Raw genomic sequence first — 22281 nt, 5'->3', positions numbered from 1 at the left:
TGCTGAGGTAAAATCCTGACTACTGCTTTCTTCCAGACATAGAATCATAGAATCATTTGAGTTGGTAGAGACACTTAAAAGCCATCTAGTCCAACTCCCCTGCAATAAGTAAGGACACCCACAGGTAGATCAGGTTGCTCAGAGCCCCATCCAGCCTGACCTTGAGTGTCTCCAGGGATGGGGCATCCATCACCTCTGTGGGCAACCTGTTCCAGTGCCTCTTTACTCCTACATTAAATAACTCTGTTGTAAAACACTCTGCTTTCTGGTTCTCAGGAAGATACCAGCAAGGCAATGTCTTGAACCTTGTGCTGGGGAGAAGGCTGTCTCAGTGCCTTCAAGCAACAGTTGGCATCAGCAGGTCTTCTGGTTGAAGGATACTGAAGGAGCTGGGTTCTTCTCCAAGGATGCCTCATGACAGTCCCCAGGGAAAAGATGATCTTTCAAAGAACTACAGCACTGGGAAATTTCTCTAAAGGGAGTGTTCAGCTTATTATTTTCTGAAATTAATTTCCTACCATATCAGTAAATTAGTCTGACCGAGTACAAATTACTCAGCAAGGAAATCACTACCTCCAAGTTAATTTCTAGCTGCTTTTCTCTTCCCTGTTTGGCTGATATAAGTGTTAGGTAAATATTTGTACAGCACAGAATTGCCTCCCTCTCTTCTCTTTTCCAAGGGTCAGAGAAATGTCAACTGTTGGCACTTGTATCCAGCCAGGCTTCTGTGCTTGCTCTGAGGTGGGCTCCATGCCAGTTGTGCATAGGTGCTTGAGCACAGACAAGGCCGGGAGTGACTGCCATGGACCAGCCCAAAAGTCAGGCGGTGTTGGCCAGTGTCCTGCTTCCAGAAAGCTCTCTCTCCTGAAGAATAATGTGCTTCTCTCTCCCAGTAGAAATGAACCTTCAAAGCAGTAAGCACTGAATTTCACGTCAACTGCAAAGACTGTTTCAGTCCCATTGCAAGTGGACCTTATATTCAACTGCAGGGCATTCTGAAACAGTGGTTTCTGCCTCATCAGTCTGAATGAGATAGAAGCTCTCATGTCATTTTTTGACAGGGCACAGAAAATTCTTCCTCTTTCCCATGTCAGTCAACCTCTGAAGTATGACGTTTGTTTAACTGCATTCAGTAGATTACTCACCCAGAATGTCTGACTGAAAAATCTTACGGAGAAGATCAAAAAACCATATCTTCAGACCAGAAGGTGGTGATGGTAAGACCTAGATCAGACAACTATGGCTGAACAGCATCTAACAGGATCTGAATCAAAACCACACACCTATGTCAATACTTGTGTTGAGTGAGCAGGACACCCAAGTTATTTGCAAGCCTTACCTCTACATTACATCTCTGACAGCTTACTTTCACATTTTCCACAACTGTTGTGTTTGCTTTTCAGTAATTGTTCCATTTTTTCCCTACACAACAGGAGGCAGGATCAGTATCCATGCTTTCTAATTACATCTGCCAGACACAGATTTGGAAGCAGCACACTGATTTGGGAGCAAGTTGCAAGGATTTTACTTGTTTGTAGATTCAGTAACAGGCCAGAAGCTTAGCACAGTTGGAAACAAAATCTGTCAAGGGGTTATTTGTGACTTCCAGGTCCTGAAATTGTTTTGTGTTTGCCCTGGTCTCGACAGAGTTGATCTCAACCATTTCACTTATAAACGCCTCCTCCAAAGCAAACTGATACGGCATGCTCCTATTGAAGCCACAACACATCTTCCATACTGGTTGGGTGGGCACAGTGCAGATGGGTATGCCAATGCTGAAACTGCAGTGGTTCGTCAGCAGTGGGATGTGCTGCTCCTTCAGACCACGTTTCTGCTTCTGCTGTTGCTGGAGCAGCACAGAGGACACAAATCTTTCATCTCTATTCAGACTTGCTACTTCACCTGATACCTAAACCAGATCCTGTCTCAAGTTGATTGTGCGGGGAGGAGTCAAATACAGCTGATCTGAACCTGGAAGCTGGCTTCATTTAAACAGGGACATCCTTAACTGTGTCATTGTTAGTTCCTTATGCACTGCAATCAAATGTCCCATCAGGTGTGGTCTTTGCAGTTGTTTGGTATTGCACACAGGAAAAGATTAAAAGCTTTTATTGCACAAATAGGAGCATAATCAGAATAATATTCTTTTGATGATTAAACTAATTAGGAATCTGTTTATCATCATATGCTATTTTCTTTGGGGTTGCTGGTTTAAAAAGTCTTTAGCTTTACTAATGGGATTATCTGAAGGATCTACAAAGAAGTTCTCAGTCCTATGACAATTAATGAAATCTCCAAAATGCATTTTAGAACGATGACAAATCTTTAGTGTAACAAATTATTAAGAGTGAAGAAAGACTTATGGAGTAAGAAAGGTCAATTTCTCTTTCTCTCCTTGTGTCAGTCTGCCAGCTCCAAATCACATAAACAACTCCTGTTCTCTGCTGGACTGTTCCAGAGCATTGGAGGTCTCTCAGTCCTGCAAGGGACAAGTTTATTCTGGTAAATGCTGCATCTTCTTTTTTTAGCCTGTACTCTGACATCTCTTTCTGTTCCCTCTGTGCAGGATATGAAAGCTGGAGGGAACTGGCTAAGGTTCTGGCAGACCCAAATGTCCCAGGTGGGGACCTAAGCCTCCCGTTTTACTCTTCCCAGAAGGTGGGACATCAGGTGAGGACATTTTGAATAGCTTCTAAATATTTCTGAGGGCAAATTTTCCGTTCGGATGTTGGTACCAAGAGGCAGCTCTCTCTTCATGCAGAAAAGAGTGCATGCCAAAGAGCAAAATCTGAGCTGACTCACAGCAGTTCTAGCATACAATGACTCCACTGTAGTCAGTTGAGTTATTTTAGATGTACTCAGTTGTGGCGTTGGTGTGAAGAAGGCTGGGTATGCGGCACAGGAAGGGAGCACTGAATGAGATGGAAGCAGAAATGAAAGGTCACAAGAGAGGTTGTAGTGCTCCAGTGAAGTACAGCTTGTTTCTCTTGCCTGGAGGAAGTGCCGTTGCTTGGACCTTTTGAAACAAGAATGGGCAAAAATACCAAAGGGATAAGGATCTAAGTTTTAGCTCTGTGATAGCAGCTGTTATAAAGCGCTGGTACCCTTTCCCCTCAACGGCTCACTATGAAAATCTGCTGTTGAGAAAACCAAGGAGCATTTTCAGCCCCATTGTGCCTCCAATGGCCAGCCTCCCATTGGGAGATGTTATGGAAAGTTGATCTTTTTGTCACATATTCTTGCAACAAAACTTGAACCTTCTTGTGGAGGTGTCAAAGCCTGGCTATAAATCAGGTCACTTTGGTTTTCTTCTACTTGTATTTCAGAACCAAGAACATCAAAGAAGTGGGAGGAATAAATCGAATAATGCAGCTATGAACAACGCTGTCCCATGGATGCCAGAGGTTGGTGCCTTTCTCCAACGTTTTGCATGAGGGAACTGTAGGTAGAGACCCTTGAGATTGGAAAGGAATAGGAAGGGACCCTTTGCTTGGAAATGCATTTGTTTTTTTCGCTATCATCCCCTCCTGATTTAATGATACTTACAGACATAAGTAATCATCTGGAAAGGCAGGAGTGTCCAGATTGCTGATAATCTGGCGTCTTCCCCAGCCACTGAGGCACCATACACCTTCCATAATTCCCTGAGAGAAAGCAGCTTGCTGTCCTCGAAAGGTGAGGTTTATTCAGGGCCAAGTATTCAGCAAGTAAATACTTGACTGTGGCACGCAGTGGTGTCATGCTATGCTCATGCTCTGGCATTTGCTTGTTACCCAATCCCTGCACATTGTACATAGAGGTCTCTCCACTTCACTGAAACTTCTGATGAACGGAGGCTTTCTTTGGTGACCCGTGAAGGCTGGGGTAAATGTTCTCTTTGTTTTCTGCATGCCTCATTTGTTCTTTCCTTCCCGTCCCTTTATCTCATCATTCCTCTTCAGATAAGGGAGCAATGCAGCCTACTGATAATCAGAGGGACACCAGCCAGGGGGCATTTGACTAATAGAGCCAGCTCACTAAATTCCTGGAGATGATTAGAGACCAGTACCAATTAGAAGGGGCTGCTTCCCAGATGAATGATGGCATGTTGAGTCCCATCAGGACCAAGGTTGCTGTGCACAGGGTTGATACTGTGCGTTTGCCACTTCACCATCTCATGGCATTCCCACAGTTTCTTGGAGGCTTTGTCTGTTGTCTCTGATTTCCACCCCTCAGTGATTTTTCAGAAGTGTATTACAGGGTCAGAAGCACGCATGCATCAGTAAGATTCAGGGATGACCTGCTGGAAAAGAGCTCTGAGGAGAAGGACCTAGGTGTCCTGGTGGACAACGGATTGACTAAGTACCAACAGTGTACCTTTGCGTCTCTGCTGCAAGAAGGCTTTTGAGTCCAGGACATACAGGCAGGGGAGTGAGTTTGGTTGATCTTGCCACACTCCCACCCTGGATTCACCAATGCCATCTGCATGGGATGGAGAGGGATCTGCAGGCACAGCTCTGTTTGGAAATACCTGTTGCCTGTGTAATCACCAGCTGAAATTTCTCCTGGCCTGGAGATTAGGTTTTCCTGTAACTTTGCCCGAATTAATTACCTGAGGTCTATGATCCCATTGTGTCCTCCTGGCAGCATCTCTAAGCACTTAATTGAAGCACGATTCCTAGGGCGAGAGCAGGTGGTTCGCCTCCCACAGGTCACGGAGCTGGGCTTCATTTGAACAGAGGTATATTCCTGACAAACATGAATAATTAACAGGCGTGCAGGGTGTGCTGCAGCCAGCATGGCCAAACAACAGGTCTCAGTTTTCCTCTTTCAGTATCAGGAGATGAAACGGGTGGTTTGAATCTTCAGCTTTGGATACTGTAGCGGGAAAGCGCACAATGTGGGAAATCTCTAAAAATGTTATATTTGCATGCAGGGGAAAGCAGAATTCAGAGGATCTCTTGCTGACTCATCTTGAGGTATCCCCACAGATGTCAGTGCATCAGAGCTTGCAGCAAGTCCAGCTGCTGGCTGCTGAATGTCCCCTGCCCAGAGAACCGGCCCGGACAAGATGAGGGACTGCAGCAGCTCTGTGGAGACAGAAGAGGCTTATGAACTCAGCTCTGGGAGTTTCAGTCTGCAGCACAATGTTGCCTTTCTTCCCTGGCTCAGACTCAACCTCTCTGTGCCACATCATCCCCGGTGCTGCACATTTCCAGAATTGCACACTTCTCATATGCCAAGGCTGGCCAGGGTTAAATTAGGAAAGACCTCTCTTCTCCATCCTGCTCCAGTGCAGCTGATTGTGCCTGTGCTGCAGCTTCTCCCTTCTTCCCTGGGGTTCCTGGTTGCAGAGGAACCTCTTGGTGTGTGGGGCCACCCCGCTGGGTGGTCTTGAAATTATGGTGTTCAGGGTAGGAAGAGAGATCATAGTATCATAGAATTGTAGAGTCAGAATCGTTTGAGTTAGAAGGGACCCTTAAAGGTAATTTAGTCCAACTTCCCTGCATTGAACAGGGACATCTACAGCTAGATCTGTGTATGTTTTCTGAGGAAAGGCTGGTAATCCAAAATTCCTACTAGAAGAAAATGGAAATACTGATGTCTCTTAATACAACCCCAGAGCTCCAAACTGCTGTTTGTCCAGCAGGAGGGCTCAGCAGCTGGAACAGCAGCCCAGCATCACAAAGCTGCTTTGTCAGCCCCAGCTCTCAAATCCCTAGTTAGTACAGTTCAGCTGTCCCTTCCCTTCTGCAACAACGTTTGCTGTGTGACCACAACACCGTGCTCCAGAGGGCATCAGCTCTCGGGGACATGGCCATGATGCACACACACTGTGATGACAGTGCCTTCGGTGCATGACATATGGCTCATGTGGATCATGGTTGAGTTCTTGAAGTGCCACTGTGTCATTGGGAAGGAGATGAGCACCTGGGAGGTGAGACCGGGAAGGAGGAACCCAAGGGTCAGAAAGAGTTTCTGTGGTGGTGTTATGTAGCACAGACCACATAATACCAGCTCCTGTTTATGGCCCGGACTCTTGGCCTCTATTCCTGGTTCTGGCCAAGTCAATCTATCCAAAATATCCTAAGCAGATGTTCTTAAAAGGAGAAGGAAAACTTAACTTGTTACTTACTAGGTCCTGGCTTTTCAGACCTCTTGAAAACCAGGGCCAGGTAGATCCAAGCTGGGAAGACAAACTTACAAAGTCCATCAGTGTTTCTTAGGAGCACTGTGCATGAATTGCAAATGATGGTGCCATTTATTGCTGCAATCTGGAACAAAAGCTCCAGGCAGATTATTTTCTCCCTGTTCCAGAGGAAACCCAAAAAGCAAGCAGAAGAATTTCTCAGCTGCTTCAATGGACAGCCATGAGTTGAGCTGGAGGGGCAGAAGTGATAGGGTTTCAAAACAGCTGCTGCTCCAATGACTCCTGGGGGCCTAAAATTAAAGCCTAGCTCAGTTTTCACTCCCAGAGCTGCTTTGGGCAGCCAACACATATCTGTCAATAACATTCTTCTTTTTCCCTTCAGAGGAAGCAGAAAGTAAAGTAGGCTGCTGTAGCAAAGGAGAAAATCTGTTGCCTCAGAAAAGGCTCTGAAGCTACATGCAAGAAATGCGTGTTATTTACCAGTTAATTATTTCTGATTGTTGTGAGAATAGGAAGGCAAAGTGACTGTGTTATCTGCTGCCAAAATCTCATCTCTGGTGGCTTTGTAGAGACTTTGGAAGTTGGGGATGCTGGCATAGAAGTCTGAGGGCCCATCCCTTGACTGCTGGCAGAGCACTGAGCTCAGTAAAGGCTGCCTTCATTTTAAGTAGGTTGCCCACTGCCTAATGCTGCCAGAAGTCTGCAGCAAAGCATTGGTTCAATTTTCCTCTGCAAATAACAAGTCTGGCCACTCTCTGGGGAGTTCCCTAATACAGATCTGCTTTGGTGTTTGGGCTGCCCCCTGCCAAAGGCAACTTGGCTCTCTTGTAGTTCTGAGCATTGGGAGCACCTCCTGGGGTCTGCCTTTGCCAGGAAGGCAGACCTGCAAGGAGTGCAACCACAGCCTGCCCACAGTGTGGGAGTGTTGTGCCACGTGTGATTGAGATCTGAGGCTGCTGTCTGAAGCGTACACATGGTTCTCTCAGAAGGAAAACAGCGTCACTTCTGGACAGCAAGGGTCAGACTGCCAGAAGACTTGGTTCCTGACGAGCTGTCGGCCTGTCTTCTTCACCTCAGTTCATGTTCCACAAGAAATGTAATTGCCTTTGTTTGATTTGGCTGGGAAAGCAGTTTAAGACTCTTGGATGTGAACTGGGTGCATGGGACTGCCCAGCCATGAGGTTCCAACTCAGTGTTTGTCACACGTGCACTGACTGATTTGTGGTGTAGCTCCCTGTGGAGCCCCAGGTTTCTCTTGGCTGCAGCCATAGCCCTGGGCCCTCTGTAACTCCTCCTGGGGAACTGTGTCTGCTTTATCTCATTGCATTCCTTTTGAGCATCCAGACATCAGGCAAACCCTGTCAGTTCAGGGAGAGTGGGCTGACAAGAGACCACTCAAGAACAGCAGCAGTTATGAATGTGTTTTGCCTGGCAGGCAGAGATGATTGTCACGTCCATGACTAAAGCCCACAGCTTACAAGGAGCATTACTACATAAGCTGGTACCAGGCCAAGTCCGCTCCACGTCCTTCCTTCAAGCTCTGATTTATGACAAAACAAAACCCCAACCTGCTATCTTGGGAGAAATAACTCCATTAAATGGTTTCTCTGCCAGAAGTGCTTAAGGTGTCTAGGCCCTCCTCCACCACGCTGTTTCAGCCTGACTCAAGTCTTCCCCAACCAAAACTAGGAGTCTGCTGCCATCTGTAGACATATGGGTGCAGCTGAGACATTTCCAGCCTCTGCTCACCCAACCTCAGCTGGGCTGTGTAGCTCCTTATATAGGCAAGACAGCTGTAGAAAACCTCCCCAGTCCCAAAGCAACCTGTTTCTTTCTCCAGTGTTTCCCCATCTAAGGTTGCCTGTACAGTGTCCAGCTTATTTGTTCTCTGCTTTTGGATGCCAACTCTGTGAGGAAGGCTTCAGCATCCAGCAGCAGTGTTGCACGCAGAGAGCTTGGGCTGTCTGGGAGGCAGCCAACTCTTCCTTTCTGGATGGTTATGACAAAAGAAAGTCTATTCCTCCAGGAACAAGCCTTTCCTCACCATCTTCCCTGAGCCCCACCTCACAGGCAAGGTTTGAGGAGATCTGCCATCTCCCCTCCTTAAGGTGTCCTCACTTCCGTGGGTCAGGAAAATAGCCCTGAAATGAAAAATAACTTTTTGAAGAGGGTCCTACCCTTAGAGTTTCACTGTTAGCTGGTGCCACACCACAGCATGTCCCAGGCCTTGTCCCAGGCTCTGATTTAACACTTTTGTGATAGAGCAAAATGAGTGACTTCTGGCCATTTAGCTGAGTTCTTCTGAGCATTATCACAGCTCCCTGGTGCTGTTCAGGTGACACCTGGCCCAGTCCCAATGTTCAGCTAGTCAGATGTCACTTCTGCAGTAGCATCTTCCTTCTCTCTCACAAGCTCTCCAGTGCTGGGGGCCATGGCTGAGGCTGGAATACAGGGAGGAACATGGGAAGCACACAGCAATTCATGATCCCTCTCTTCTGCCCCACAGTTCCAGGGCCAGGCCAACCTGCATGTGTTTGAGGACTGGTGTGGCAGCTCCATTGAGCAGCTCAGAAGAAACCTTCACTTTCCCCTCTATCCCCACGTGAGTAAGACCCCAACAGTGTCTGTCCCACGGTTCCTGTCTTAGCTCCCTTTGCATCCTGTCCCCACCCCTTTCCATCACCTCCTCTTTCTTCCTGCTCCTGAGAGAGCAGGAAGCTTTTACAAGGGTTCAGTGAACCTCAGGGAAGAAGCTCATTTTGCCCTTTCTGGCCTGCCAGAGCTTGGGCACACCTGTGTTTGGTGCTCTCCCTCCAAGTGCCCATCAAATGTCACATCCCATTCCCATCACCTCCAACATCCCCCATGCAGCTCTCCCTTCTGAGCAGTCTTGTTCCCGTTCTTCTCACAGCTCTCCTGCCCTTTCCCATTGCTTCCATCGCATGCCATACCACATCCTTACAAAACAAATGTCATACTTCCTCTGCCCACCCATTGCAAGATTTTTGCCCCAAACTGCTCCTCCCCTCTTTTTTCCTATCCATCTAATTTTATTATTATTACTATTTTTTGTCTTCCACTTCAGACAAGAACAGTGCTGAAGAAACTGGCCGTGTCCCCAAAATGGACCAACTATGGTCTCCGGATATTTGGCTACCTGCATCCTTTCACTGATGGTGAGGGCTCCGGGGCTGCTGTGGGGGTGCTCACATCCCTTCTTATCCTGAGTGCACAGTCCCTCACGTAGACAGTCCAGCTGGCTGTGTCCTTGGCATGGATAGAGCACATCTGTTGTAGGGTAGAAAGAAATAGCACAGAGTATAACAGTTGGAAGTGCTGGTTAAAAAACAATGCTGTAATGGATGCATCGCCCCATGGCATGCACGTGGACATGAGCAACCCCACCCCCCCTCACACAGATAGGACTGTATATGACATTGTTTGTGTTCCTGCTGCTCCCGAGGTTAATGAATGCTTTTTGACACCAGCTGACATCTGCATCACCCAGCTACGTGCTTCTGCCCAGAGCAGCCTACTAACATGCACCCATCCCTGGCCCTCTGGCCCTCAGCTGCTATCTCTGTGACTGTGACTGGAGCAGCCAGATTCAAACACCTCTGTCTCCCTTCATTGCTCCACATGAACATTCCTTCATCCAAACACAATTTCTCACACAGAATGTTTACTTAGAGAGCAAAAACCAGGGAGACGTGACACAGACTTCTTAGCTTTCCAGATTAGGTGTCAGGTGAAGTCATTGTAGGAAGAATAGGGAACCAGCTGCAAGTGATGTTTGGTTTTCAATCACTGCAGAGTTTGAGAATTCAGAGAGGTTGAAAGGGGCATGGTTAATATCCAAAGGATGAATCAGGTATCACCAGCAAAGAAGGCAAACACAGCATTTTAGAGGAGCAGACTCCATTCTGTACACGAGTCCCTCACCCCAGAACCCTACTTACTGCCGCCATCTCTTGACAGGAGAGTTTCAGTTTGCCATTGCTGCAGATGACAATGCTGAGTTCTGGCTGAGTTCAGATGAAAAGACCTCTGGTCTCCAGCTGCTGGCCAGTGTGGGCAAGGTACAGTGCAATCTGCATAGCTTCTTCCATTAAAGCTGGGATGTTTCTGTGGGGATGGATACCCTCCTGTCTTCCATGCTTCCCTGGCCTAGCCAAGATTCTTTTCCCTCCCAACTACAGGCACCACCACCACCACAGATATGACACAACATACCTTAAGCCAGATACATATCATCATTGCAGCTAGCAGTCCCAGTTTTGTGGTTAAGGAATTTAAACCTGTCCAGAGGCTGTCACACAGACAACTTACCAGGAGGAGCAGCTCAAATTTCTTTCTTCATTGTTCCAGCACTGTAACCAGGGAAACATTTCATCTTAACTGCAGCATCTTCTGTTTCTTCTCAGACAGGGAAGGAGTGGACAGCACCGGGGGAGTTTGGAAAATTTTGGAGCCAGCAGTCAAAGGTGGTGAGGTGAGTGAGCAGAGAATCACTCCCAGTCACTTCTGTGCATGGTCAGGAAGTGACAGGGGAAAAGAAATAAAACTTGTTCTGAACAATTTAACAGTATAGAGATAGAAACTACTATGGGGTCTGCCAAAGCTCAAGTGACACTTCTGCATCTGTGCCAGTTGCTTTACAGGCTTACAGCAGAAATGCATTGCTGATTTTTTCTTCCCTGGTGGAGAGTCATCAGCAAATCCAGACTCCTCTTTATGAGCTGTACTTCAAACTTCCTGCCTTGAAACTGCCCAGGTTTCCCAGAAGCCAAAGCCTGGCAGACAGGGCTGAGAGGGATTTGTTCCGAATTATCTGAGAAGGGTCTGAAGTGCTCTGGACACACCAGGGAAGCCACCTATCTAGCTGCCAGCATCTGAGTTTTCTTGGCAGTCCCAGTCCTACTCGCCCTGACAATTCGGTTCTTTAGTGGATGTGGTTGCTCTTCACTCATTGTCTGCTGACAAACTAAGAAGAAATATTCCTTAATGCTGTTGTTGACAGACATGTTGTTCTTCACAGGTTGTCAGCTGCAAGCAGGTACTATTTTGAGGTGCTGCACAAACAGGACGACAAAGGGACGGACCACGTGGAAGTAGCAGTGAGTCTATGCAAATGGCCATGCTGTACACTATAAGCAAATGGAATGCGTTAACTACAATATATGTGTTTCTTGAATCTTGGGAATTAAGTTTATAATTATTTCCCTCCCTTCCCAGGCCTCCTGTCCTCTTTGTATGAGATGAACATACCAAATCCCTTCCAGAGTCCTTCCTACTTCTATGTGGGACAACCCTGGCTATGTTAGGACCATTTTGCTCGGGACAGTACTGCTTTCTGGTCTTTGTTGCTTCACCTTGTCCTTTCCTGCTTTAAGTGAATCCAAGGGAATTTTAGTTTATTCCCAGTCTTTTGCTGCTACTTAAGACTGTAGTAGTGAGGAGAAGAAGAAAGCTGTGGGTCCATCTAGTGAAAAAAATGCCACCTTGTATCTGTTCCTTTTGTTCAGGTTTAGTTAAATGCATAACAACATTGTTTTAATGCATTTCTCTGTTCCAGTGGAAACTGAGTGACCCAGATGCCAAGTTCAAAGTCATTGACTCACAGTACCTCTCCCTTTATGCTAGTAAGTATATTCACCACAAGTTTCTGTGAGCACCTCCCCATTATTCCAAAGCATCTCATCAGTGTTTTGCTGTGAATCACAGTTTATCCAGGCAAATAGTTTGTGTGCAGATCATTACAAGAAAGAAATGGAGACAGGTCAGGAGAGAGACCTCTAAACAAGGGCGTGTGACTCATTATTAAATACAGGAGAACTGGAATTAGGATTAGATGATAGAGAAATGATAGAGAGTCTGTAGGAGTGAGGGAAATTGATATGCAAGAGTATCATGGGATGAAAGTTACTTGTACAGAGAGCTAGGAAAGGATGGAAGAGCCCATAACATGGGAATGATTGGGGTGTGCTGGCCCCTGGAGCATCTCCAGCAGATTTCTGTCAGGATGCTGGACACTGTTGAATATGTCTAGAAGCATTGCTGCTTTATTCTACGCTTCCCTCAAGTCTCTTCACGTTGCTTCCAGTTTGCAGCTAGCATGTCAGCCTAGTCCTCTTGTTTTGCAAACCCTTTTTAGTACATCATGTGGTGCCTTTATCAGTTGATGAGCTCCTTAGTCCTGCCTTTTCTTATCTACCTTCATCAGTATCACTTTCTACTGCCAGCATTCCACCTTTCTATACCTATTGCTGGTACCTTTCAGCATCTCTGGTATTTTTTCCTGTGCTAACGCTTTTGCCTATGGGAGACTCCATTATGTAATCTAGACATCTGTTTACAGTGTATTGGATTGTATTGGATTACAGCCTGCTGTTGCACTTTCTGAAACTTGCCATTTGGCCAGGACGAGCTATTCAGTCAGATCTTCATCCCCTTTCTTTCTCTGCTTTCTAGATGAGACACTGTTAAAGATGGATGAGGTTGGGCACATCCCACAGACTCTGGCAAGCCACAAGAGCCGGGCTGCTGATGGCATGGGCAGCAAGGCACACCCTGCTGACATGCTGAAGCCTGACCCCCGGGACACTCTTTACAAAGGTAAGACATGCAAGGGAGTTGAGAAGGAAGCTGCAGCTTGTCCCAGCACATGCAGGCAAACAGCCAGGCAAGATTGTCCTCCTACACTGTGGTTATCAAAGGCCACCCTCTTTATTCCACAGTGGAGCGGGGGCAGTGTGCAGCATCTGTCACTGTAGGATATGAGACAAAGTACAGAGTAAACCCATCTTCTCTTTCTTGGGATTGAACTCATGCAGTATCTCCAGGCATGTTTTAGTGCAAGTGCTGTAGAGCAAGATGAATAGATGAACTGTAAAAGATGTTTCACTTTATGTATCAGAAGTAGTATAGTCAGCAGGATCACCTCTCTGTACTTGCATTGGTGAGGCCTTATTTCAAGTACTCTGTTCAGTTTTGGGCCTTTCACTATAAGGACATTGAAGCCCTGGAGCATGACCATAAAAAGGCAGCAGATCTGTGAGGGGTCTGGAGCATGGATCTTATGGTGACTGAGGGAACTGGTGTTGTTCAGTCTGGACGAGTCTCGGAGGAAAACTTATTGCTCTCTACAGCTACCTGAAAAGAGGTTGTGGCAAGGTGGGGGTCAGCCTCTTCTCCCAGGTAACAGTGATAAGATGAGAGGGAATGGTCTCAAGTTGCACCAGGGGAGGTTCAGGTTGGATATTAGGAAAAAAATATTCTCTGAAAGAGTAGTGATGCACTGTAACAGGCTGAGCAGGGGAGGTGGTGGAGTCACTTTCCCTGGAGGTGTTCAAAAATAACGTGGATGTGGCACTGAGGGATGTGGATAGCAAGCATGGAGGTGATGGATTGGGGTAGGACCAGATGGTCTTAGTGGTCTTTTTCCAAACTTAATGATTCTGCAGTTCTATCTGATAACCTCTCATATAGTTAAGTACAAGCCAAGCACGGAAGTAGCTAGGCTGGTGCATCAGTTGCAGCAAGGCTCCTCCAGCAATGCTTGCCTATGTTTTTTCTTCTCAGTGCCTCTGCTCAGCAAGTCACGCCTGCGCCGAGCCCTGCCAGACTGCCCATACAAGCCTAGCTACCTGGTGAATGGGTTCCCTCTGCAGCGCTACCAGGGCCTTCAGTTTGTAAGTTTTATTCCTTGAGCCAGCACTTACCCAGGGGAATGCAAGGAGGAATGAGAGAGACCTGATAATCCATCAGCCTCACCTCCTGTATGAAGCTCCTGTGGAGATGTGACCACTTGTTCTTCAGGTCATCAGCAACCCAATACGTGCCAGAGGTTAACAGCAAGAGAAGGGAGATAAGTGCTACACACTGCTTGTTGATCTCACTGGCAGTCAAGTGTGTGTGTCTTACAAAGACCTCAAGCAAAAGCTCTGAGCTTGCCTTCACATGGATCCTTGTCATGGCTAAGGATTTCATTCCCTGGGGGGTGTAGTGTGCATGGACCAAGGCCCAGAAGAGTTTTCAAACTGGCCTTGAGGTAGGACCCACATTTGTGAACATGCAGCATAGCAAGGTTCAATCCTTTTCATAGGAGAGCTGACTAGCTGAGGCCTGGCAGAGCCAGTGGGACTGGGGACATGTCACCAACCTGCTTTTCTATCCCTTCATGCCAGTTCGAGTCTACACTACCAATGGGACTCGCATTCTGGGCAGCCATGGCTTCCTCAGCCTTGCCTGGGGCTGAGCTCACACACTTTCTGGGCTCCCATGTTCTCCCGTGCCTCCTCAGTGGGACGATCCCATGTAGTTCTTGCCTTGTTAAAGAACTTCAACATACAGTTGCAGAGATGGACAGACAGATAACCATCACTCTTCCTTTTGTTTTCCATTTCCATAGTCTCTTCTCACAGCCTGCTACTGGGCGCCTTTAAGAGACACATATTGCGCAGTATGTCTGCTCCTTCCCCAAAGGGCTGCTTACTTTGCAGCTGGGTCTGGGTCACCTTATGAATGATATCTGGCATTGATGGGGGTTTTTCCTTTGTTTTTCTTCCCTTCTTCTCAGATTCATTTATCCTTCGTTTACCCCAATGATTACAGCCGCCTGAGCCATATGGAGAAAGAAAACAAATGCTTCTATCAGGAAAACCCGTATTACTTGGAAAGGTAGGATGCTGCAAGTGGAGGTTTACTAGCATTGAGAAAGGGAGGAGACAGTTTCAAGACTGGAATTAGAGTGGAATTTCATATTCATTTATTTGGGACTCTTTTTATTTAATTGTCCCTTAAGTCCTGTAAAACTTTAAAGCATTTATAATTTCTTTCAATAGCCAGTGCTTCCTTTAAGTGAAATTATGCTTAGGTCTCAAAGGAAAACTGCTGCTACTTTTCTTGCTCTATTAACCAGGAAGCTGGGTCAGAGTATATTTGTTCCAGTACATCAGGGAATGTATTTGCCAGCAAACTTTTCATGCCAGCAGCTGAAGCCGCCTAATGGCTGTCTGTGGAAGCCAACCATACTCATAAGCTGGGGGGATGACAGCATGCAGCTCACCTTCAGTAGTGTCCTGCTCCAGTGATGGCCTTGCAAGGAAACCGCCATGTGCATGCTCCCCTCTTCACAGGGAAACAAACACCTTGTGTGAGGATTCTGTTCCTTACAGGAGGACTTGTTTGCAGGATAAGGAGAGTTGCTTTTCCTGTGAGACAGCTGATGGTGGCCTCCTTGTGCCCATCTTCCTATTTTGAGGGCTGGAAAGACAGATTGTATTGTAGGTTTGGGAGGGATCTACTGGGCCTGGGGCTCGTTGTGAAGGATGGTGAAGGTGGCTGTTGTGGGCTAGCATATGCACCTCAAGTTCTTTTGCTTGACAAATGGTTTGTACTGTAGCAGCATTTGGGAAGTGGGAGCTTATTCTGCTTGTCATCAAGCACACATGGAAGGAAATGATCCAAGGAAGGAAACACCTCCCAAAAGTTTGAAGCATAAGCATACAACACACAAACCACTGTGGTGGCATGGGAGAACAGAGGACAGTTACCTGCTGGAGCCACTTCAGTAGCACAGTGACTTCAGTTTGTAAGTGCTACACTGGATCCTAGCTTAAGAAGTTGAAGGAAGGCTAAAGGAGCATTTCAGTGTCCTTATGTTGGAATTTCCTCCTGTGCACATGGAGCATCATTCAAGAAAATGTCTGAGAAACTGGAATGATAATTCAGGAAAGCTGTTGGTTTTGACAGTAAGATCTGACTGCCCCAAAGTTCTGAAAGTTCATGGTGATGGTAGTTTATAACTTGCTATAAAAGGAGTGTCTAGAGGTGATGGGTAGATATAATCAAAGTAATTGACCATCTCCTCTGTAGAAGTGTCTGAAATTTAGTTGAAGAGGAAAAAATAACTTTGATCAAGCTGATGTGTTTCTTTCTGCAGATTTGGGTTCTACAAGTACATAAAAATGGACCGGAGAGAGAAGAGCCTAGACTCTGAAGAAAAGACTGAACAACCAGGTAGGGGCCCCTAATATCAGAACCCGGAGAAGCCTTTTATCCACTGTTGACTTTACATGGCAAGCAAGTCACAGCCCTTCCCTGCCAGAGCACTACAACTGGAAGGAAATATTTGCTGCCACATTCACTTTTCTTAAGGGCAGTCTAGGGGCCAAGCAGTTTGCTCTAATTGATAATATGATGACCAATTTTCAGGCCTGTGACTTAGCTGAGATGCAACTCCAACAAAATGTGGGCAGAAGTGTCAGAGCCAGCTGTGCATGGAACGGCAGCCTATGCCCTGCAAGGCTGTGTACAGACCCATAGCTGAAAGGTTTGCTAGAACTCGCCACAGCTAATAGGTGTTGGGTTACCAGGGTTAGGATGCAGAAGGAGGATGCCAGAGGTGTAACTGTGATTATTCCTGCAGGCTTTCAGGAGGGGAACCTGGATGACCTGCAGTATGGGGAGCAGGATGTGGAGAGCACTGTCTCCCCAGCGCACCCCAAGATTCAGTGGGCAGAACCAGCAAGTGCTGTTCCTGGCACAGTGGTGGGCAGCGAACATGTCTACGAGGATTATTCACTCCGGGAGCATCGGCGGCTCCTCTCAGTCGGTGATACAGGGAAGGTGGCACAAAAGAGACGGACAAAAAGGTCTGGTGTCAAAACAGCCCTTCTGCCCCCTGCCAACCAAAGCCTCAGTCGAGCTGACCCAGAGAGAAACCCAGTGACAAAAAGACCTCACTTAAAAGCAGGAGTCAAGGACAACTCCAGAAGCCCTCCGCAGCATGCCAGGTCCGCCCAGGGCAGAGCACCTGCCAAAAAGGAGAACCCTCCTTCTAGGAGCAGGTCTCATAAGGAGCAGCCTCTGAGCAGCCCCAGGGACTCAGGGATCAGGATTCCCAAAGGGCTGAGACCTCAAGGAGACCTCAGCGTGATGGAGGGTGGCCTGCAGCCAGCAGGCACTGAGCAAGCTAGGAGAGCAGACCCAGCATCCAGCAAAGCCAGCAGGCACCTCGTGGATACTGCTGGCCCTGGCAAGGACCCGCCACGGCTGGAGCAGTGGCTGAACCAAGTGGAGGCCTACGTGGCTGAGCAGAAGAGGGCCACTGGTGGGAATACAGGCAAGGGAGAGACACAAGTGGCATCTCTTGCAAAGGGGAAGTCTAGGCCTGAGAAGGTGGCAGCAGAAGAGGAAGAAGAAGAGGCGGATGGGGAGCCAGAGGAGGAGGATGAGGAGGGTTTTGATTATGTGCCAGTGTTTGACCAGCTGGTAAACTGGGAGCAGACTTTCAGCGCAAGCAACCTGGATTTCCATGTGCTGCGCACTGACTGGATTGACCTGAAGTGCAACACATCAGGAAACCTGCTGCTGAAAGAGAGGGAAGCCCTGGAAGTCACACGTGTCTTCCTCAAGAAGCTCAACCAAAAGATTAAAGGGTAAGGCAAAGTGTGAAAACCTGGAGCTTGTGCACTTAATTGTTTGCAGCTAGAATGAATCGAAGGATAAGCTAGATGTGAAAAATAAAACTTTGTGCAAGGATTCTATGCAAAAACCAGAAGATCTCTTTGAGCTGAGAAATGGGAATGTTGGACACTAGATGATGTGCAAGGGTGACTATCACCCTCCAATAGCCAGTGGCTGTAAATGTGAGAGATTGGAGTTTTCAATCCAGCTGGCATCACTAGTGCATGGCTTTCTCCTTGCACCGTGTAAGAACTGAGATCACGTAGAAGCATTTTACCAGCTGTAGATTAAGGAACCACAGTGATATGAGTTAGGACTGGGGCTCCTCATGCTTGTGGTTTAATTCCTGTTATCTCTCAGTCTGCAAACCCAGTGCTGCTTAGGACATAGGACCAGAAGGGACCTGTCATATATTGCAAATCAGCACACTGACCTCACAGCAAACCAAGTATTCTAACCTTTATCTGAGCATATGCACCTCCATCATAGAACTAACCATCTTGATTACCTTTCTGGCAAATGTACCACCTAAGAGCCTCTATAAACCTCCAGCTTTCCTCAACCCTTGTGATGAGTTGGCCTATATCTCCATGATTTTTCTGTATGCCCATTTCCATTCTGGTTTCAGTTTGGGTTAATTTTCCTGAACGGTATTCTGGGTATTACATAGAATGGTGTTATTAGTTCTCAGTTCCTGGAAATAGCTCTCATGCTACATCTTTAGATTGTGTTTGTTTTTTTTTCAGGGTCACATCAGTCATAGTCACAGTGTAACTGATCGGGACACTCAGGGTTTTCTCAGCACTTTTAACTGACCCGTTTCATATTATATGACAGGACGTGACCTGGCATTTCATCCTATTTTGGCCATTCTGGACCTACAGCTCATCCCAGTCTTTTCTGTATGATTGCTCAATCTTACTCCTTGTTATCGTCTGATAAGCTGTCATCAGCCACCTTTCACCAGCCCAACCATTCTTCCTGTGCCAAGATCTTTGACAGAGGTGTTGAGTACACTCTCTATTACCAGCCCTACAGTCATTCAGACACATTTGTTGTTTTCAGTGTCACCTTTATTTCATTTCCCTTGCCAACTATTTTCTCTTGGCTGGGATCCCAGATCTAATCCCACATGCTTACAGATTTAGGAAACAGGTGCTAAGCCAACCCATGGGGGGAAGCTGGGGACAAAAAGAGTTGTGCTAGCCCAGGAGGAAAGAGCCTGGCAGAGCGAATTGAGCCAAGCGGGATGAAGGTGGGACAGTGGGCCATGCGCAGGGGATATACCCATCCTGGCTGAATCTCCTGCAGGCGGTTCCAGCTGCAGCGTATTGTGAATGTGGAGAAACGCCAGGACCGTATGCGAGGGAGCCGCTACCTGCTGGAGCTGGAGCTGCTGGAGCAGGGAGAGCGTCTCGTCCGCTTCTCCGAGTACGTCTTTGCACGTGGCTGGCAGGGCGTGGGCGGCGATGAGCAAGAGGAGAGGAACATGAGGAACCTGGCTTGGGGTCGCCGGCGGCACCTGATGGCTGTGGGAAAAGAGCCAGAGCTGTGCTGGCCCCAAGGCTTTTCCTGGAACCACCGTGCTGTGGTTCACTTTGTGGTGCCAGGTAAGGAGATCTATCCTCCTGGGACTTGAAGGGACTAGCTAATTCTCCTCAGAAATATGACAGGGCCCAAGCCTACCATGGCTTGTAAGCCCAAAGAAAATCACTGATACTTTCTGGGAAAGAACCCGCACCCGTTTCTGGGCCCTTTGGTCCAAGTTTTCAGCCTGGAACTATTTGAGCATCCCTTCAATGTTGGCAGGGTTTGAGAGGAGTCAAGAGGCCTTGCTTGCTGAAAGCCATGCCATCTTTGAAATTAGTTTTCCTTTGATTCTCTCCCTCTTGTGATACATCCAGTGAAAAACCAGGCACGCTGGGTGCTGCAGTTCATCTCTGACATGGAAGAGCTGTTCCGAGTCACTAAGGATCCGTACTTCAATGTCATCATCACAGACTACAGCAGTGATGACATGAATGTAGAGACTGCTCTGAAAAGGTCTAGCTTGCGCAGGTGAGAGTGCTGTCTGCTCACAAAATACTACTCAAGTATAATCCTGCAAATGTACCACATCTGCAAATCTCTTTGCATTGACCTCCCTCAGCTTCTTGCAGCTAGAAACCCAAGGATGATATCCATCCACACCCTGCATGTTTATGTTGTTATAATGTGCATGTATGTATGTTGCGTAGAATATCTTTATAAAACTGTAAAGCAATACCTATCACAGTCATCTATTCAGATGGATGTCTTTTTTCTTCAAGTTGGCAAGGGAGAACAGAAAGCAAGTGTCACAATGATGGGGGAGAGGGAAGCCAGAGAAGATGAGAAAGCTGTGAGAAATGAGTGTGGAGTTCTCTGGGGAATCCTCTTGCTGCAACAGATGTCTGGTTTATTGTATTCTGACCTGAAACAGCCTTGGTTGGTCCTTTCCAGTGCTGGAGGTTCCAGAAATAGAGCTGGCAGGACTTCTGCTATTAACTGCCCTATACTTGCTGCATATGTGGCAGGACCATCAGGGCACATTGGCGCCAAGAGTAGTGCTGAGCTTGCATGCTCGCACAATGGCTTTCTTCCTCCTCTCAAGGGTGCACAGAGGCAAGAGGTGGCTCCTCAGCATGGTACCCATGGTGTACTGTTGCTAGCAGTTTGCTGTCTCATCGGTCGGTATGCATGCACTGAACTTCTCTTTATTATTTGGCCCCCAGCTATCGGTACTTGAAGCTGACAGGGAATTTTGAGCGTTCTGCTGGCCTGCAGGCAGGAATAGACCTTGTGACGGTAAGCCTGGGGGATGTGGGGTGGATAGGAGGGTGTCTGGTATATGTCCAGCACTGCCTCTTGCCTTTTATACTGGACATGCTGGCTTTTAAGAAAGGGAATAGTCCAGCAGGACAGATAAAATGTGGATGAGTTTCTTGTCCCTCTGTAGTAAGAATCCTGTCCCTTTCTCCAAGGAGACCAGTCCCTGTGATCCATGCCATTCTTGCCCTACCTGCTTGAACTATGAGACAGGAAGGAAATCAGCAGTAGCAGCTTTATGGTATGGGGTCATTCAGATCACAGTCATAATGTATCTATCATTGAAAAGGCAGCCAATAGCATTTTTGCCATTCCCTAAGACTTCTGTTTCCAATTTAGCAATGAATGTCTCTTTAATTCACTCCCATCTCTTTGTCATCCTGTCCCTCAAGATAGACTTACTTAAAGTCACCCTATTTTTTTCCCAACCGGTGTGGTCGGCTCCAGGATCCACACAGCATAATTTTCCTTTGTGACCTCCACATCCACTTCCCAGTTGGAATCATTGACTCAATCCGGAAGCACTGCGTGGAAGGCAAGATGGCCTTCGCTCCCATGGTCATGAGGCTGCACTGCGGCATGTCCCCACAGTCACCTGATGGTAAGAGGGAGTGGAACTTCTTGGGCTCAGACCTCAAGGAATGAGGAAAGAAGGAATATGTCTAGATTTGGTGCTCAGTTGCTGTCAAGGTCTGGTGCTTCATGTGCTACCAGAGCCAACAGGTGGGAGTGCATTAGGCATAGAACTGTGGCAGGTAGTTGACATTTGAGATCCAAGAGGCTAGAAGAGCCCCTTATATGGTATTTCCCCTGGTCACCACTTCAAACTCCCAATGGATCTTAATGTCTCAGAAATCCCTCCTTTTACTCATTCCTATCTGTCTCTTTTTTAAGAGGGCACAGCCTGGCCTCTTAAGGACAGCTGCTAGCCCAGGACTGAGGGAAGGCAACTCAGGTCAGGGGGAGAAAAGTGACAGAGATCAACCGAGCACAGGATTTCCATTAGGCAAAGGTGGTCATCCTGAGGCCCCACAGAAGCAAATTACCCTTGAGTAGATATTTTTTCATCCTGGCACAGGGGTAACCACATGAACCTGGGAAGGTCCACTTACATTAAGTATCATGCTGCCAGACAGGAGATGTGAGAGGCTTTGCTAGGACAGCACATGCTGCCTGTAAGCTTTTCTGACTTCTTGAAGCTTTAAAAGAGTTGATTCTGCCTTGGTGATTTGGGTCTCTGGTATCGGCACTGTCCCAGCACTTACATGCCTGTGCCTCTTTTGTGCTGTCCTCAGGCTACTGGGAGGTGAATGGGTTTGGTCTCCTTGGCATCTACAAGTCTGACCTGGACCGCGTTGGAGGGATGAATACAAAAGAGTTTCGGGACCGCTGGGGAGGAGAAGACTGGGAACTTCTGGATAGGTAAGTATTCATTGTCATCATTCATGTGCTTAGAAAGGAAGAAACAGTGCTTAGACCCTGAAGGAACAGTGACTGGAAAGCATGAATCTAAGGAGATGAAGGTGGTAAAGACCACCATAAGCTTGGTTAGTGAGGGAGAGTCTTTGAGGATGTCAAGAGCTGAAGACCAGTACATGAGTGTAGCCAAAATATACCACTACAGCCACTGATAAAGGAAAAGGGTAGGTATTTCCTGGTGTTTTCCAGCCACACTGTCAGTTAGCCATTGGCAGATGGAGTGCTGGTGATCCTGGAGACTTCATCTTCTTGAATCAGTGGATGGTGATCCCAGTTTTAGTCCCCCAAACTTTCCATACAACATACTGCAATCACTCAAGAGAGCATTTGCCAGAGAGACATTTCAGGATCATGAG

The 22281-nt window shown here is 47.2% G+C and overlaps 1 protein-coding gene across 3 annotated transcripts in view; it reads left to right on the top strand.

Annotated features, from left to right (window-relative positions):
• Window positions 1-22281, top strand: part of B4GALNT3 (beta-1,4-N-acetyl-galactosaminyltransferase 3) — a 54889-nt gene that overhangs the window by 28893 nt on the left and 3715 nt on the right. For 2 of the 3 annotated variants that reach the window (XM_015865674.2, XM_015865690.2), the window contains exons 2-19: window positions 2567-2670; window positions 3327-3404; window positions 8637-8732; window positions 9216-9306; window positions 10109-10209; window positions 10555-10622; window positions 11169-11247; window positions 11706-11772; window positions 12602-12745; window positions 13712-13821; window positions 14709-14809; window positions 16074-16150; window positions 16560-17571; window positions 18911-19209; window positions 19504-19657; window positions 20353-20425; window positions 20894-21047; window positions 21742-21868. In XM_015865674.2, coding sequence (XP_015721160.1) covers window positions 2567-2670; window positions 3327-3404; window positions 8637-8732; window positions 9216-9306; window positions 10109-10209; window positions 10555-10622; window positions 11169-11247; window positions 11706-11772; window positions 12602-12745; window positions 13712-13821; window positions 14709-14809; window positions 16074-16150; window positions 16560-17571; window positions 18911-19209; window positions 19504-19657; window positions 20353-20425; window positions 20894-21047; window positions 21742-21868 — 2935 coding nt within the window. The remainder of the gene's footprint in view (window positions 1-2566; window positions 2671-3326; window positions 3405-8636; window positions 8733-9215; window positions 9307-10108; window positions 10210-10554; window positions 10623-11168; window positions 11248-11705; window positions 11773-12601; window positions 12746-13711; window positions 13822-14708; window positions 14810-16073; window positions 16151-16559; window positions 17572-18910; window positions 19210-19503; window positions 19658-20352; window positions 20426-20893; window positions 21048-21741; window positions 21869-22281) is intronic. The other variant, XM_015865682.2, reaches the window with a different exon arrangement.

Source organism: Coturnix japonica, chromosome 1 (genome assembly GCF_001577835.2).
Source record: "Coturnix japonica isolate 7356 chromosome 1, Coturnix japonica 2.1, whole genome shotgun sequence".
Classification (NCBI taxonomy): Eukaryota; Metazoa; Chordata; class Aves; order Galliformes; family Phasianidae; genus Coturnix; species Coturnix japonica.
This window is presented reverse-complemented; position numbering and strand designations above follow the sequence as displayed.